At 39.5% G+C, this 17,205-nt stretch overlaps 1 protein-coding gene across 3 annotated transcripts in view; it reads right to left on the bottom strand.

Annotated features, from left to right (window-relative positions):
• The window catches only part of RAPGEF4 (Rap guanine nucleotide exchange factor 4), a 285,199-nt gene that overhangs the window by 48,649 nt on the left and 219,345 nt on the right, over positions 1-17,205 (bottom strand). For 2 of the 3 annotated variants that reach the window (XM_063077705.1, XM_063077715.1), the window contains exons 11-16: positions 14,272-14,356; positions 12,405-12,465; positions 10,654-10,730; positions 10,073-10,219; positions 8,089-8,204; positions 2,758-2,846 (exon numbers count right to left, since the gene is read on the bottom strand). In XM_063077705.1, the coding sequence (XP_062933775.1) occupies positions 2,758-2,846; positions 8,089-8,204; positions 10,073-10,219; positions 10,654-10,730; positions 12,405-12,465; positions 14,272-14,356 (575 nt within the window). Of the gene's footprint in view, positions 1-2,757; positions 2,847-8,088; positions 8,205-10,072; positions 10,220-10,653; positions 10,731-12,404; positions 12,466-14,271; positions 14,357-17,205 lie in introns of those variants that run through there. The other variant, XM_063077719.1, reaches the window with a different exon arrangement.

Here is a 17,205-nt window from a genome sequence, read left to right as displayed (position 1 = left end):
ACTAATGCTGGTCATAGAAGTCAAAAGTCCAGGAAACTAATAGGTCTTAGGTAGAAAATTGATGTTTTAGTTAATTAAGAGAATGTACTATCAAATTCAGCAGTGTTCATTTCTATGATATAAACAAGTTTCACTGTAACTTGAGATCTCTCCCTATATAGTAAATCTATAAATGCCAAGTCTCCCACTCCTCTCTAGACACAGGTTTCATGGACTTGCCCTAGGATTATTTTAAGTGTTCAGGATAGTAGTGGGGCATATTTGTATTTTTGATTTATGAGAAAGATACTGATTTACTCTTTATTGCCAAGCCATGAACATTACTTGTAAGGAAAAAAATCAGAAAAACCACATGTAATGAAGTTTGATATGAAATTATGATGTTAACCTAGTCTCTAACATCAAAAATGGAAGGGTCAGGAATCACATTCTATGTGCTATCCATAGAATACACTGATTTCTAGTCTTCATTTTGTTGTTTGTTTGTTTGAGAAGCAATAATCCAGTCCCCACCTCTTCTAGAGTTAACTTTAAAAGGAAGAATACATTTGCTCCTCATGGGTAGTAAAGACTGTATAGATCTTTGCTTAGATGCTATAGTTTCTTTGTACCAGAATCTTACTTTTGAGTCAATACCCACTTTAGAGAAGATGCCGTTTCCTGCTGTATGCAATCACGCATTCTGGGCAAACAGTTAATCAGAGAAAAATCAGCTGCATTTTCCCAACCTATGCTCCTAAAAATTTGGTTTATTTGAGGTTACGTATGCCTCTTAGAAGCAATCCCTTCCTAACTGGTCCTTCATAGGTTTCTCCATCCTAAATACAGAGTAACCTTTCTTCAGCAAAGCTCTTATCACATTCTCCTTGCTCAGACATCTTCAACCACTCCCCAATGCTTAACTCTGCACTTAAGACCCTCCAAGACCTGTACCCCCAATTCTTAAACCTTACCTTCCTTTTCCCACTTATGTATTCGACGGTCCAGCGAAACTTACACTGCTTACTCTTCCTTGCCTGTTTCTAGGTCAGTACTTATGTTGTCCCTCATTATGGAAGGCTTTGTCCCCATCTCTAGTTACTGGTCATAAGCCATCCTTCAGGGCCACTTCAAAGGCTAAATTCTCCATGACACTTTCCCAGGTCTCCTTGATCCATCAGTGCACCTGAAGCACTGACCACATCCTGTCTTATGTTCAAATTATTGGTACATTCCTTTATGTTCTCTAGTAGAGTATAAGCTTCCTGAGGACAGGATTGATCTCTTGTACACACTGCCTAGTCCAGAGCACTCAGTTTAGTGCCTGCTCAACAAGGTCCTCAACAAATATTGAGCTGACAATATCTAGCCTGGAGTCAGGCTTTTATATCTATTATTCCCCAATTAATTTACTACATAAAAAAAAAATCTCAGATAATCTACTTACAAAATGAGAAACTGGAATAAGAAGTCAGTGGTAAAATACTTTTAGGAGGTATATAATAATAATGATATCTTCACCTTCAATATATCTGCAAAGGTCAATTACGGAAATGGATTTTGAATTGCCACTAAGTTTATGAGCTAAATCTTTGAACATTTTTTTCAGTGAGAAATGTTCTTCTATGGAACTCAGTGTGCTTAAAATATTAACCCATGACATTATTCTGAGAGACAGGCCAGTAGCATAGGACTTTCTTTTTTAAAGAAGTTGAATGTGAGCTGTTCCAAAATCATGTACAAAATGGTAACCAAAGTGGAAAATGATATCATAACTGAACACTGACTGAGTTCACTGGTGAAATTCGTCTTACCCTCAAATTTCTGTACTTTAGGTAAGAAGACCAGTTTGCTGTAATAAGGTGTTATGTGTTGAATTTTGTCACCCCAAAAAGATATGTTGAAGTACTACCTCAGTATATCAGAATGTGCCCTTATTTGGAAATAGGGTCTTTGGAGATGTGGTCAAGTTAAGGTTAGGTCATTAGTGTGGGCCATAATCGAATACGACAGGTGTCCTTGTAAAAAGGGGAAACTGGGACACAGAGACAGACATGCACAGAAGGAAGACTGTGTGAAGAGACACAGGGAGAATGCCATGTGAACACGAAGGCAGAGACCAGAGTGATGCACTCACAAGCCGAGGAATGCAAAGATTGATGGCAAACAGCCAGAAGCTAGGAGAGGCATCGAACTGATCCTCTGTCACAGCTCTCAGTAGGACCAACCCCACCATCAACTTCATCTCGACCTTCTAGCCTTCAGAACTGTGAGATAATACAATGTTGTTGTTTGAACTACCCAGTCTGTAGTACTTTGCTAGGGCAGCCCCAGCAAACCAATGCTGGTGGTGTTTAGTTACACTTGGGGCAGCCAAGAACCATTTCACGCCCAACTGGAGCAAGACTGTGCCTTTTATGTAGGCAGCTTCAAATGCTTTATGGGAATAGGTTGAATTTAAATGATAAACATAATAGATGCCTATAGAAGGTGAGATCTGAATGATAACTTAAGAGATGCCTATGGAAGGCTACTCTTAATATGTATGATTGAGACTGAGTCATTAAAGAGGACAGCGGGGGATGGAGACAGCAGAGGAGAGTCAGGAGGACGGTTCCTTGTCTGGGCCACACAGGAATGCTCTTAAAATATTAATGCACATGACTCCCTTCTCAAACTGCTTTGGCTATACACACCGCGAATAAATTTAGAACTTTTTTAAAAAACAGTGCTATGCATGGATTTAATGGACACATAAAACTGTTCTTATGTGTGTACCTGTTGCTTCATTTAAAGCTGGCTCAAGGCGTACTGTTTCTAGAAAATGCTCTAAAATTTTTTCAGGTGTTCCTGACATCACAGTATACCTGGAAAAGAAAATAAAAATCTCATTAGTTTTTCAAAAGAGGGCAAATAATTAATAAAAAACTTTTTATGTATCTAAGTTTTTATAAAATTTGAGATCCCAGGGAACTGTGTTGACTTTACCTGCAGCCAATATACTCTTTGTCGTAAGGGAGACTATCCACCTTGCCAAAGTCACACGAGGAGACAATGGAAAAACCACAAAGTGATGTAGTTACTAAAAGCATTGTTCTTTTTTCCCTACATGGAACTAAAGTAAACTTTTTGGAGAGCAGCACTAACAAGCTGGGAACTGAGAAACTTCAGACTTATTCCAAATGGGAATGGAAAGTAATACATAAAACCCAGGGCAGTTCAGGTCAGGCAGGGGGAGCTGGCGAGTGGATGGCAATAAACTAGGTTACCCATATATGGGTTACTCATAGCAAAATTTCAGTCCCACACTGGATTCCCCTGACTATTTCTGGAATGCTCTGTCTTTCCCAACTGTACACTGCTATGTGCTTTGGAAATGCAGCTAATAATAAAACAAGAGAAAAGAAAACAAAGCCCAAACACCAATGAGCAAACAAACAAACCCCAGTAGCATCATGAATAGGAAATAAATTAGGAGTAAAAAATCCCTCTAATCTACTTCAATGTTAAATATAAATTACTTGGGGTATGTGTGTATTAGCCATAATTTCAGAAGATCCATCCATGGTGCTCTTCAATCAACATGGGGAGATTTATTTTTTAAATTGAATGTGGGTTGCCTCAAAGTTGCATTCAAGATACACTGAGAAAACAGTAAGTAAAAGGCATAGGCAAAAATACATTGACATTATCTGGGCGCTCTTCTTCTAAAACTCACACTTTGATGTTCTGCTTGGCATTTCTTTTAAAGCAAAATATCAGGGAAGAAAAAGAACAATGAAAATAAAATTCTTTCAGGTTCAGAAAGCAGCAGTAGAATTCAGCTCTGGGACAAGCCAGCTTTCTTTGCCTCCTCACCAACACTCTTTCCTTGCCTGTTTGATACCTTCCAGGAGGTATGTTTAGATCCCAAGAATCTCTCTAACGTATTAAATCTCAGGTCTTAACCACCTGCCTGAGGGAATGAAGAAGAGACATTTTAACAGATGACCCCGTGCATGTGAAAACAGAGAGCAAGTGAATCACCCTGGTATCGAATGAGGTAGCAAATGCAGTCTACCTGGCTATCTGGTTCAGCTGCTGGCTGAAAAACTACTCTGAGTGCATGCACAGGACCGGAAGGAAGCTAAAGAGTTAAATCTTTGAGGAAATCTGGCTTTGAAACCTAGAGGAGGGTGGGAGGATAGAAAAAAAAAGCCAACTTTAATCTCAAAATTATGGCCCCTTTCTCAAAGCAAATAAGGTAGAAGACAATGATTTTTACTCTTGTAGGCAGTGGGTATCTGAGGAAAGGACAGGGAATATCTATAAATGACTTTCAACCTTAAATGGAGAGTATCGCTCAGTTCATCCAGTAATTCCTGAAATATATCATTCTTTGACAGCGCTCTCCAGCTGAGCTGGAAGAAGGGTAGCATCTGGCCACATTAATCAGGAAATGGGGTTGCAGAGGGCATTCGACATCTGTTGAATGTTTACTATGCCCCAGACAACTAGGTGGGCACCGAATAAGGTCCTCATGTTTACTCCTCCTACTTAAATATTATCTTCATTCTGCAGATGGAGAAACTGCTCAGCAAGTGGACCAGACAACTAGGTGGGCACCGAATAAGGTCCTCATGTTTACTCCTCCTACTTAAATATTATCTTCATTCTGTAGATGGAGAAACTGCTCAGCAAGTGGAGGTGTCATGCCTAAGGTCACAAAGTTAGTAAATGGAACTTTTCTGACATAAGCCAATCTGTCTGGCTTCAGAGAACAAGCATGGTACTTTTGTGCCTGTACAGCAAGACACTCTGTATGGAGACCAGGTCTAGCTACTGGGAGCACATTCTGAATAGGAAATTCTCCATGTAATTAAAAACCTTCCTCTAAAGAGGCCTTTTTGTTTTGTTTTGTCTGTTTCTGAAAATAAGTTTTATTTAAATAAGAGAATAAATACATTATATAACATGAAAACTGAATGGCATTGGGTAGTTGTTACTAGTAAATTGCAAGCTCTATAGCCAGCTATATGACTGATACATCAATGTGAAATTTGTTCCCTTGTCAAAAGTTTAATTCTGATGGAAGGTTGGCTTCACATTCTGGTATTCTCTGTTTGGATATCCCTTATCTACAGTATTATGTCTGCTCAAAAAGAATAAAGACCTAGGTAGCAAGCCAGATGTCCTGTCTTCTCACTACAGAGAAAGTGGCCTCTCCAAGCTCTGCCCACTTGGCCAATCTTTCTTTTGCTGCCAAAGACTCCCTCTAGTGGTCTAGCTGCTATCGCTGCCTTACCTTAGCCTCTGTTCTCAGCTCCACAGATGGCTGTTAGGTGTTGACGTTCTCTTAGGGAAGCCAAGCTTCTGGCCAGACACAGGCCTTTGTGATCTTGGGGCTCTGGTCTGGCTGAAACATCACGTTATGAGTTTGTTTCACGCTGGACACTGCCAGGCCTACAGCTTAACCTCTGTTTAAATGAGGTCAAGACCACTTAAAGAACAGACAGCATGGCTCTTTTCAGTTTATTGCATGAAAGAGCTACTCTACTTCAAGTTAAAAGTGAACCCTAAATGGTTACACTATATAAGCTGCGAAGTTTTAAATCTGTGACAGAAAATCTTTTCCCTACACTAAGTATGCAAATGAGGATACTTCTATTTGCATTTAGAACAAAAAAGGGGGTGGGGGGGACCTGAAAGAGACTATCTTCCTGCAAACAGGATAGAGTTGAGCAAAGGGAAATGGAGCTGAGCAATGAGAAAATAAGATAAGGAAAAAGACACACAGTAACTAAAATAGGAATAGTCGTTCAAATTCTTTCTTTCTCACTAAACTGTCATAACCACAAAGGAGAGAAGATCTCCAAAATGGTAAATGTTTGAGGGCTCCATACAATTTATACATCACAAGAAATAGTCTTATTACATTTTGATATCACATTCAGAGATGAGTGGCTTGGGCAGAGTCAGATGGTTTGGAAAGTTTAAAATGTATACGTAAACTATTCTGGATTTTTCAAGGAAGAAGTGAATCAGAAAAATAACATTATTATCAGCACCAACATAGTGACTCTTCTTGAGCTCAAAAAGGATAATTACTGAGGAGATGGAGGCCCTAAAGCTTCCTAAATTTTAAGTCCATCCATAGATACGGTTGCTGCCCTGTTATCAAAGTTGTCCAGAACATCAGCCCAAAATACATTTACATGGGCCCCCTTTTCAACTCTGGTCTGATTTGGGGGAGCTCGACATAGAAAATACCCTTGAGAGACCAACTTTTCATTCTTTGAGGAAACAGTTTTTGATGATGCATTATTTTGTACTCTGATATTTCTTAAATGGTTTGCTGTGAACATGCACAAGTTTTTGAACTGTATAAGAAATTTGGATTGGACTACAAGATGCAATTAAGGAGATATAACAGAAAATCAGATACAGGCTTAAAATGAATTTAATACACGTGGTCTCTCCTTTTCCACCCCCCTTAATTTGAATGCATAAGAAACCTATATTTGCAGGATACCCTGAATGGGAGATATAGACAAGCACATGCTTTTGATCCTTCCCCAGTGATATGGAGAGGTGAAGGAAGGAGACCTCCAGGGGACCTCTTGATCAAATGTTTCAAGGTTAAGGAGAATTCTCAAGGCTTACCTTTTTAGTTAGTATAATTTTCCTGAAACATATGAGGCATTGCTAGCAGGACAACTGTTAAAAACATTTGGTCAAAAACATTTTCAAGAATGGATAGTAGTAACAGGTGAAAGAAATTTGGATGATAATTTTATAGTTTTGTAAGTGGGAGGATAGTTTTTTATATAGTCTTTTTATGTCAGCTCTTTTGAAATACATTGGTTTGCAGTATGTACTGCATAATACTTATATTTTATATTTTGCAATAGTGAGCTGGAAGATGGAAGGAGTGTAGGTGTGCAAATTGGTCAGGCTGGATTTGAATCCAAGCTCTACCATTACAAGCTTTGAGACCTTGGGCAAGTAACTTGCTCCTTTGAGCCTAAATTTCTCCATCTTTTATTTTTATTTTTTTGTGGCTGGCCAGAAGGGGGGTCTCTCTCCATCTTTTAAAAGGGGTTGTAATATAATAGGGATTAGATAAGACCTGCAAAATATACTACAGCTATTCAATAGTACTGTATTTCTTCCTACCTTCTTTGCAAATATGTTGGTTTATCCAGATGAAAATGGCTTTTAGTCTAAACAATAAAAATTCATCAGTTATAGTAAATGTCCTGATAAAAAGAACACCCCACTTACTTGGCAAAGGAAAATTACTTGGGATGCATTATCTTTAAACATACTATTTGGTAACATTTCTTTAGCTACAGAATTGGTGTTTTCATTATACTAAGACTGAAAGTTAATCTCCATTTAAAAAACTAGATTCTGCAATTTGCTTTGATTTCTTAGAGCCACATTTCCTACTTCTCCTGTCTTACCACTCAAATGTTGGTACATCTGATGAAAAAGTCTTATGTAGAGAGTTGCAGCAAAAGCTGGAACTGCACACAGACATACCGAAACAGACTCAAGTGAAACAGGAGACCTGAGAAATGTGAAGCAAATATGCTTTTGACATTAGCAGGAATAAGTATGAATGAGGCCAAATGGATGTTTCTGGGCCGCAATCAACAGACTGTTTCATATTTGAAATCTGGTTTTCCATCAAAAACACTCATTCTGATAACAAGATGAAAACACCTCGTGAGACATCCCACATATGAAATTCAAATATCAAAGGATCTCATCACCCAGGGGCCTACATATCCTTTGAGCTGTGTGGCATTCCTATTTCCATTGTTCTTGCACATGCCTTCTGTCCCAAAGCTATTACAGTTGAACACTGTACAGAGAAAGGTTTTCAGTGTAGAGGAATCTTCTCTCCAGAATTACTCTAGGCAGCACCAAGCTCAATGCAGTGCCAGAAATGGATACATTATACTCCACAAGATGTGTGATTAGTCAATAGCGAGAAAAAAACTCACACACACTGCCACACTGCCATCTTCCACAAAAAAGGAGAACATGCTATTGTAGAAATGATGATACCATGTGAAAAGGTTAATCATAGTCTGGCAATTACAGTGTTGGATACAAACATACTTTTGCTGAGGCTGTGAGTTTCCTTGATTAGAAGCTCTGTTCCCTGCTGGGACCTTCTCCAGCACCAAGACATCTTGGTCATGTTCTTTAAGTCTGACTGTATTCGCCTCAACGTCCTGCAAATACAAATTACACCACATACAGATGCTGCAGTTTACTCAGACAATGAAAAAAAATTTCAAATGCTTCAGAAACTCGTTTGGTGCTTGTGATGCTAATTGTTGCGTCTACAAATTAAGTCATTTTCAAAGTCAAGGGCTGGAGTGGTCAGAGAGAGGACCAGATGAGGTTTGAGGCATGTGCTTTTAGAATTCTGCTTAGACTCAGAAAAACAGCAGAGTAGAGAGAAGTGTGGTTGTACTCTGAGAAACTCTTGGGAGATTGTGGTACAGCAGGAAGACAGGGGAGCAAAGGCATTTATTCTTTATTAAAATGTGGAGTAAACAGCACTCAGCTTCAGCAAAGTTCTTTCTCCCAAGCATATTTAGTTTTCGCAGGAGTGGCACATTTTCTTTTTCTTTCTAATCAAAAGACTTTTCTTTTACAAAAGTTTGAAATATGTTAAAAACCTTTTTCAGTTATTTTCAGTGATTTCATAAATCACATCAATGATAATATTCCTAATCTGATTCTTCCAAAGAATTTTTTGGCTGACTCTAAACTCCATGTGTGTAAACTTCAAAGAGTTAGTGAAGTTTATCTCTTAACTGCAATATCATTTAAAATAATTTTAAAAATTTAATGTGATTTTCGTCCACATTAGCTTCCATCTTAAAAGAGATCAGATGAGAACCAAGTGAAATTCCATGTAGTTTTTTCTATATTATTCAATGGTATAAATTTTAATTTAACTTTCTTTGCATTAAGGCAATGCATTCCTGAGATGAACTTTGTTATCAGAAATTTTGCCATGAAAGGCAAATGTGTAAGGCTGTGTAAGGATAGATGGAGGATGACACTGTAAATCATCATTAAATAATGGAAATGTACCAGAAAGCACAAAAGCCACATGAAGGAGCTTAGGATTGGATAGAGAAAGTTGCTACAGCTGCAAGAAGATGCAGGGAAGGGCAGAGGGCAGAGAGATCCTAGGGAATGGCCTCTCGGGTAAGCTCAAGCTAGGGCAAGGAGGACCACAGGCCACCTGAGAGGCCGGGCAGGATGGGACATTGTCATCATGCCAAGCAGTCCTCTATCAGGCCTCTTCCAGTGAAAGCTGGGTCATCATTCCCCAGGGACTGTGGAGAGAGAACAGGGACCATTTCTTCTAAACATCACCCACTCTCACAAATATCTTAATAACCTTAGAGCAGGGTTATCTTCAGAGTGAACTTTAAGTGTAATTCACAGCTCCCTCTTTCACGCCAATTATTTTTCAACTACTTGCCAATGTCTGAAATTCCTTTAGTTTGAAATAATTTGAGATAAAGCACTCAAAATGAAAATATTTGGTTGGAGTAACCATGATTGATGTTAATTCCCACTGAAATGAAAACACTCAATAAATCAAGAGAGTGTGTGATGATTTGAGAAAGGTTCAACTTTGGGAAGAGATAGGAGGTGGAGACTAGGAAGGTCTAAAATAGAGAAAGGCAGGGGGCGGGGGGGCTGCCACTGTGTTGGAGAGTGGGGTGGGGACGGACACTAAACAGGACATCTAGGATGCCAAAGCGAAACTTCTCTGACTTTGACATTTTGCCAAGGCAGTCTCTGTTTATCTTCAATTCTCATGGACCAGTAGAGGCATGTGCAGAGGTACTGGGTCCAGCACAGCTTCCTACATTTGCAGCTTCACTGGAGTACTACCTCTGGAGCTCAGAATGCATACCAGTGCATTGAATGTACCAGTTCTGTGACAAAGGCCCTTTGTCCCAGAGCATTCATTCATCAGAATACTTCTCGATTAACACTACGCACAAATCTTCTCTTGTTTGGCAAAAGGAAAAATGGGATGTCCCTTAGCCACACTTTGCTTTGGACTCACCCTCAGGATCCGGTTGAAATCCTCTTTGTCTACTCTTAAGAAATGGCAATTATCTTCTCGCAAGACAATAGAGGCAGCTCGTGGGGCATCATTCACTAGTGCTAACTTGCCGAAGTCATCTCCCTCGTGCAGGGTGCAGACCACACCCTGGAAAAAACAGAACATTCAGATGAAGATGATTCCTGAAATGGAGCAAACACCAACTTGCCTCTTGCCACAAGACCCCCTTCCTTCTAAAACACTGTATATATAAATGGGTGTACCTAGGGAAGACAAAGGGAGATTTTATAATTAAATTATAGTGCTTCATTTTTCTTTCATTGAGTAATATGGTCTATGGCCTAACTTAAATGTATACATTATAATCCATAAGGAGATGAGTCCCACAAAGTACAATACTACTCAGAGTATAACAATTGAGATAATTTATGATTTAAGATGCAATCACGTCTTTTCTACAAGCAGTAACAATGTCGTTGTAAATTTAATTGTAGCACTACATTGCTAAGACTTAGAGACACACTAGTAAATGGAGCATAATAAAGATTCAAAAAGAAAAAGATATATATATATATATATACCTTGCCATAAATGACTACATTCACTGATCCTTTTAGAATAATGTACCAGGAGGTACCTTCTTCCCCCTGGTTAAACACTAGACACAAAAAAGATGAAAAGACTTATGACAAGAATAGAAGCACATCAATATAAATTATAGCTTATCAAATCATCATTTTAAATCCCCAGCATTATGCATACGTAAAATACGAAAAAAGTGACTGGCAAATACCAACTTATTCAGGTGGCATATTATTTCCTTTTCCATATAACATGAAAGGAGGAGAAACACTGCTCTCCTTGCTTTGCCCTAACAGTTAAGTTTTTACCAGATATCAGTTGACCAGCAATACATTTCTTAAAGTCATACACATTTCCCCCACAATTTATCAAAACTTATGCTATAGCAAAATAATTTTAAAAAGTAATCTGACCAATAATGTGAGGTATGAAAACACGCAGAAGAGTACTACATATCGTTACCTACATATTTTTTAAAAAATGGATTGGAATGATAACTATTCCATTCAGAGTAGGAGTTACCCTGGGGAGGGAAATAAATGAATGGCCTAAAGGAGGGAACAACAGACCTTCGGCTGTTAACAGTATAATTTCATTCTTTAGGAAATATGAAAAAAATACAGTATGATGTCATGTTTGATAAAGATTAAAAAGGTGTTGTAATATTTAATAGTAAAATGGAAACAATTAGTTTGAATGAAAAGAATAAATGAGAAAAGAATAAGTCATCAATGATAAAAATAAAAACTATTAAAGTGAACCTTTAAAATGTAAAGAAATAACATTCTTACTAAAATAGATTATCAATGTCAGACCACTTCTGATGCCTGAAGTAAAACATTTAAGTATTATTTGTAAAACTATTTTTGCTTTTGCAATTCATGTTTCCTGATTATTCGACTAACACAGCTCAGCCTGAAGAAAAAAGATGTTCCAAAACATGTCTCTTGAAAAGTTAACAGGTGTCCATTAAAAGTGTTCCATGTGTCCCTAGGTTTAGGAAGTGTGTAACTTTAAGTACAGTGAGCATTCTTGTTTATTGCAGAATTTCTGAGAACCTTTAGCATGCTGATAGGTCTTATGATTCTACAAGAGAGTAGAGGAGGCATTTCCTGACCTTAGTAGATCACTAACCCTGTTTTCAAGAAAGATTTTTAGTGGGAAATGCCAGCTTAAATAATACTGTTCCCATCTATTACTATCAAATTTCAATTTCTTGCTTCCAAATGATCACAGAACTTAATTACAAGTTGGATTTTGGAGAGATACTATATATTTGTACTGCATAAGTATTTGGGGCAAAGAAATTCTCTCAGGCTTGGAGCCTATCATGGAATGGGAGAAGAAAAGGAAACCGGGATAGTTTAATTGTCATTCTAACCAGCAATCTCAAGAGAAAGGTTAGTTTTTCTAAAGCCACAAACTGTAGTGAGGTCACTGCAGAAAGTACCGCCTAGGGTCCTGTCCTAAGAGCAGTGACTTCATCCCACCCTCTTTAGACACCACCCTGAGCCAGTAGGGTGGGGAAAGGGTGAGGCTCAGGCTATACAAGCTGCTACCAGAAAACCCCCATACTTCAGAATAATTCACATGTGCTGGAAATAATCACAGGTCCAGCAAAACCAGAGTGCCGCAGGACACCTGCCAAGTCAGAGCCGGGGCGAGCCGTGGCGTGTGCAGCCAGTGCTCTGGTGCACGTGGGCGCCCAGGTGCCAGCCAGGTGCACTGTGCAGTCACAGCTTTCACTTACACACAGTTCCTCCTTTGGCGTGAGATTCAAAAATGAGAACACCTGCTAACTCCCGTTTCACCTAGAAGAAAGAGAAAGAAGGTGGGAAGGCCAGATTGCAGGGGGCGGGTTCTCTTTCTGGAGCACAGCCCTACCTGCACCCCTCCTTCCCACACCTCACCTCACTGGCGGCTGCTCACCCAGAACCACTTTCACTAGACTTAAAGCTCGTGCAAAAGCAATTTTTATAGACTAGAGTATGGCTAATTCATACCACACCATCACCCTAGAGATGTTTAAAACATGGTCTCACATGCGCTACCCAGCCAATTTGTCTGCCGGAAGGTGAGACCATCTACAGTACAACGTGACTCTGTTGCCTAGTGGCTCTTTGCTGCCACACATAATGCATCACTGCCAACATGTCAGAAAATTTAATGTCTTGAGGTTGAGTAATTAAGCTTAAATATGTGAGAAGATTTCTATTCTTAGATAGCTAAAATTACACATATTCCTAGATAGTTAAATTTCCAATTTTTAAAAAATTCCAAATTATGGTCCTAAATGTTGGTTCTATCTCTCTAAGAACTAGGTAACCTGAGAATTTTCCACAGTGCCTGGGTAACTGGGGTTTAAGGTAGAAAGGAGACTACCTATAATCCTTTCAATTCCACCAGGACTGGGGAAGTCAGAATGGAGCATGCTGAGTACCTGGAGCATAGATAGAGAAAAGGGGTCCTCCTTCCTTACTTCCCTCTATAGCATGAGCTCATAGAGCCTCAGTTGCTTGTCCCTATATATGTGGGGACTCCACAGGTGAGGCTCCCAAGCACTAGATTTGCCCCACCATAAAGACATGAAGGATGACAGGGCATTGGAAGGAAGGAAGGGAGGCTGGCTGGACCACTCCCCAGATGGTCTACATAGGTGAGTGAGCCTCTGGACCCCCAATAGTGCAGGGGTGGGACAATTGTGAAGGAACCCACTCTGGGTTGAAGGGGAGCGGAGGCTTGGAGACCTTCTGTACATGGCTGTGGCAAATGCCTCACTGCTCTCAGCAGACCTGAACCTTACCCCACACAGCAGGGACCAGTAGGTACTGCCACTGTGCGGTAGCATGACATCATCTTTAGTGAGCTGGGAATGAAAGATGAATTTGGCATGTAGACGTTGCTTAGGGGTCTCAGCATATAACCTGTGAAAGTTGAAACCATCTCCTTCTCCTTCTCCCTGAATTATTAGCAAATTAGAAACTTGCGTTGCTTGGAAATCATATTCCTACAGGAGGAGGTGTTTCTATCCCTATTCAGAGGCCACAATTTCTATCTCCTGAATAACTTAAGCAGGCAAAAGTTCACAATGAGATATGGCCATTGGGCCACTTTTTACTAGTGGGTAGTGGTATTGCGGCCTAACATATCTGAACTGGTGCTCTCTTGAACTTTCTGCTTCCTTTCTCACTAGGCAGCAAACCTTGGGCCCAGACAGGGCATCTAGATTTCTCTCCTTCCTCCCTCTGGCTCGATATGCTATAGAAGGGGTTCAGAGTCCCTCCCAAGTCCTGGCTCTTTTGTCTGAGTGTGCAGATTCCAAAGCTTAGATTTAGAAGCATAAAGCAAATGTTCCAATTCTACTCATTTCAGATGCTTTGGGGTTTAGGGCACATGGGCAGCTACTAATAACGTGGTAATACTTGATTCCCTTTTGGTGATTGTTCTTGGGTATAACTTCCTTAGTATTTCATAAGAGAGAGTCAGGGTGATTTACAAGGTAGAATTCAGGCATTCCTATCCCTCTCCCCGCCAACCACTCCATAATACTCTCCTCCAGACCTCACAGTGCATTTAACTCAAAGTCTCCCTGACCTTGCTCAACTGAGACAACTTACTGTGGTAGAAAGATGGGATAAGGCTTTAATATGAAGAAGCTCTTCATAGATAATCTCTAGGTCATCCACAGTCCTCTGGCCAGGTCTACAAAGACAAGAAGTAACACGGAAATAATGAACGAAAGGTCTTCATTAAGGCTTCAAACATGGAAATGGATTCAAGTGTCAGTGGTGTGCTCAGGGATTTCTTCTACATAAAAAGTTATTAGTGGAGGAAGAAATTGTGCCATTATAATCTCTAAAGTCATTTTCAAATGAATGTGTTCCTTGATGGAAGGACAAGAGATAAATCCAATGTGCACAGGGTCCCTTCCCTTCCAATCTCAGAGAGAACAGCATCTCCACTCCCACTGTAGTTGGCTAATTTATCCCTCACTTTGTAATGAATCTAAAAATTGTTTTTCATGACCACTTTAATCAATAATGACAAAACTTGTCTTTTAACACCACTAGGAACAACTGATTTAATCAACTTGACAAATGATCCAAATTCCTTGGGATCCTGTGTGATATCTTAGCCTAAAAGAATAATAATGCGCTGTCACTATTGTCATGGGTTCTGTAAAATGCTTCTTCCAGAGAAGTTGTATAGGATGCACATAGACTCCATGTTTTCTTACCTAGCCCGGAGGAGGTAAGGGCCTGCGATGAGGAGAAAGCAAATTGTAGTGTCTGGGATAAGAGAGGGAAAGCAGGGCGGTATATGTCCACACTTCCCAAACTCTGTTCCATGGACCGCCAATGTCTATGAGCTGTTAATAAGTTTATGTAAAGCTTTTTTATTCTAAAATTTATTATATAGCTAGTATCCAATAATATGCCTTTAAGAAATGGGGTATGAAATGGTTATGGACATTTTTGGCATTGAAAGATGGAGGAGATTTCCAATCACCTTTATATCTATAATTATTTTGGAATCACTAACAGTGTTTAATAAGAAACCCTAATATGTTTCTGAAACTTAAGAACAAACAAATGGGTTATTAATTCTGCGAGGAACAAACAAATGGGTTATTAATTCTGCGAGGGCTAGAAAGTCAGCTGAAAGACATGATGGACAGGCAGCAGTTACTCTGCACTAATTGCTGCAGTCATGATCATTGCCTATTACATCAGTCTGTTTTATGCATTTAGTCCTAAAATTCCAACAATTTATGATATTATTCAATGTTACTGTATATTAAACATCTAAACCTTAATGAGCTACGAATAGTGTTTCATCATTACATAACAATTTAAAAAGTGTTCCTTGGTCAAACAAATTTGGGGAGTGTTGGTGAACCGAATAGAGCACTGCATTTAGAGTCTGAAGATAAAGTTCTAACCTCAGTGCAACCACTCGCCAGCCATATGACATCAGAGTCTTAGTCTCATCTGCAAACTGAGGACAATCCCTTTCTAAGAGAGATGTTGTGAGAGCTAACATAAGCACCAAATGTGAAGGTTCCTACACATTTATTTGTTAGTGAAAAAAAAATCCAGCAAAGTGATATTCAAAACTCAACCCCTTGCATAAAAAGTTAAACAATGTATATCGACAAAATAAAATTAAAAAAAAAAAAAAAGTTAAACAAAAACAAATAAAATATGACATTTGGTCCAGCAAATTACATCTGAAACTTAGTTAATTATTAGACACACACCCTGAGTAATCAAAACGGAATTATAAATATTCTAAAATAGTTAATTGGATTAAATAACTTTGCAACCCCATTATAATAAGAGGCAGATGTCAGATCTAGCGAGGACTAACTGGAGGAATAAAACTGTGCACCTTGCATGCTACCTTCACAGGACAGCTTTACATGAACAAAAGAATATGGTGTCCTTACAGAATCAACAGAGGATATATCTCCTAATCATGACTGTACAAAGACAGATACTAAATCCATGACCCAGGCGACGCCAGCCGGGCTCACCTCCTGCTAAGGATCACCACTGAAGGACACAACTGCACACCAATCTAGTGCTTAGTGGTGGAACCCAGAAAATATAAGACCCATAAAGTCATTGAAGAAAAACTGTGGCCACAGGGGCTCCAAAGGAGTCAGGCCTTCTCAGCAAAAGGCCTAATCTCCTACTTGACTTAGCCATGGGGATTTTGAAACTAGGACCCTAGGGGATTTAAAAGTCAATCGAGTCACCTTCGTCCATCCACTACTCTAGAGGCAGCTAATGTGAAAGTCTCAAAGTAGGCGTAATAGGATTATGGCTCTTCAGCACAAGGAGCAGCCCTGCTGTTCTGGCTACTTGACATCAGCTGCAAATAGCATGGGACCCTCCGAGACACTTGGCTAAAAGAGAAAACAGTCACCAAATCTCATTCTCACCTCCACGTGGGGTAGGCCCTGTTATGGAGGGAGGAGTAAACCCAGCTGGGTAAAGAAAAGTTTTAGAATTTAGCCCTAAACTCTCGACAGATTCAAAGTTAGAATTTTGGGAGCAGATCTCTGAGTTTAGGAGGAGGGTTTATATCATACCAGTATGAAATCCATATTGATGAACTCTTATGGATTTTTTAAAAAGTGCTGTCTTTAGAATCTACATGTCCCATAATATTAAAAATAATGATATTTCATCCAAGATTTAAAACATGATGAAGCAATGTCAGATCCTCCATGCAATATACTAAAAATCTGACGTGGTGGTTCAAGGCTGACCTTTGAGCCACTACAGTTAGCCTTAAGTCCTGTACCAAAGTGTGGAGAAAGAAGTGAAGATGGCAAGTTCAAGCTCATTTTGAAACCTACTCAGTTTACTCGCTGCCCCACATGCTGAGCTCTGCCTGAGCTCCTTTCTCCCCCTGCTGCTGCCCTCCTGGCTCTCTTCCTGCTTCTCTGAACATTGCTTCTCAAGGTCTTTTCAGTTTGTTGTTCTTTGGTCTACCTCCTGCATTGTGCTCTGTCCCCAAGGCTTTGTTCTACCTTCTCTCCC

Source organism: Cynocephalus volans, chromosome 1 (assembly GCF_027409185.1).
Source record: "Cynocephalus volans isolate mCynVol1 chromosome 1, mCynVol1.pri, whole genome shotgun sequence".
Classification (NCBI taxonomy): Eukaryota; Metazoa; Chordata; class Mammalia; order Dermoptera; family Cynocephalidae; genus Cynocephalus; species Cynocephalus volans.
This window is presented reverse-complemented; position numbering and strand designations above follow the sequence as displayed.